At 69.6% G+C, this 247-nt stretch overlaps 1 protein-coding gene across 1 annotated transcript in view; it reads left to right on the forward strand.

Annotated features, from left to right (window-relative positions):
- Nucleotides 1-247, forward strand: part of LOC112407929 (peroxiredoxin-4-like) — a 32,790-nt gene that overhangs the window by 15,469 nt on the left and 17,074 nt on the right. Inside the window, exon 3 of the mRNA XM_024757404.1 lies at nucleotides 4-81. Coding sequence (XP_024613172.1) covers nucleotides 4-81 — 78 coding nt within the window. The remainder of the gene's footprint in view (nucleotides 1-3; nucleotides 82-247) is intronic.

Raw genomic sequence — 247 nt, forward strand, 5'->3', positions numbered from 1 at the left:
ACGCGGGTGGACAAGTGTACCCGGGGGAGGCGTCCCGGGTTTCGGTCGCCGACCACTCCCTGCACCTCAGCAAAGCCAAGAGTAGGTGGTGCCCCGCCAAGGCGGGGTGACCGGTGGCAGAGGGAGGCGGGAGGTGGGGAGGGCCAGGAGACACGTGTACCCTGGTTACGGTGGCTACCCGGGGGTCTGGCTTGGGCGGCACCCCCTGGGCTGCCTTCGGTCCCAGGGAGAGCCTGGCTCTCTCCTT

Source organism: Neophocaena asiaeorientalis, unplaced genomic scaffold, assembly GCF_003031525.2.
Source record: "Neophocaena asiaeorientalis asiaeorientalis breed wild unplaced genomic scaffold, Neophocaena_asiaeorientalis_V1.1 scaffold1105, whole genome shotgun sequence".
NCBI lineage: Eukaryota > Metazoa > Chordata > Mammalia > Artiodactyla > Phocoenidae > Neophocaena > Neophocaena asiaeorientalis.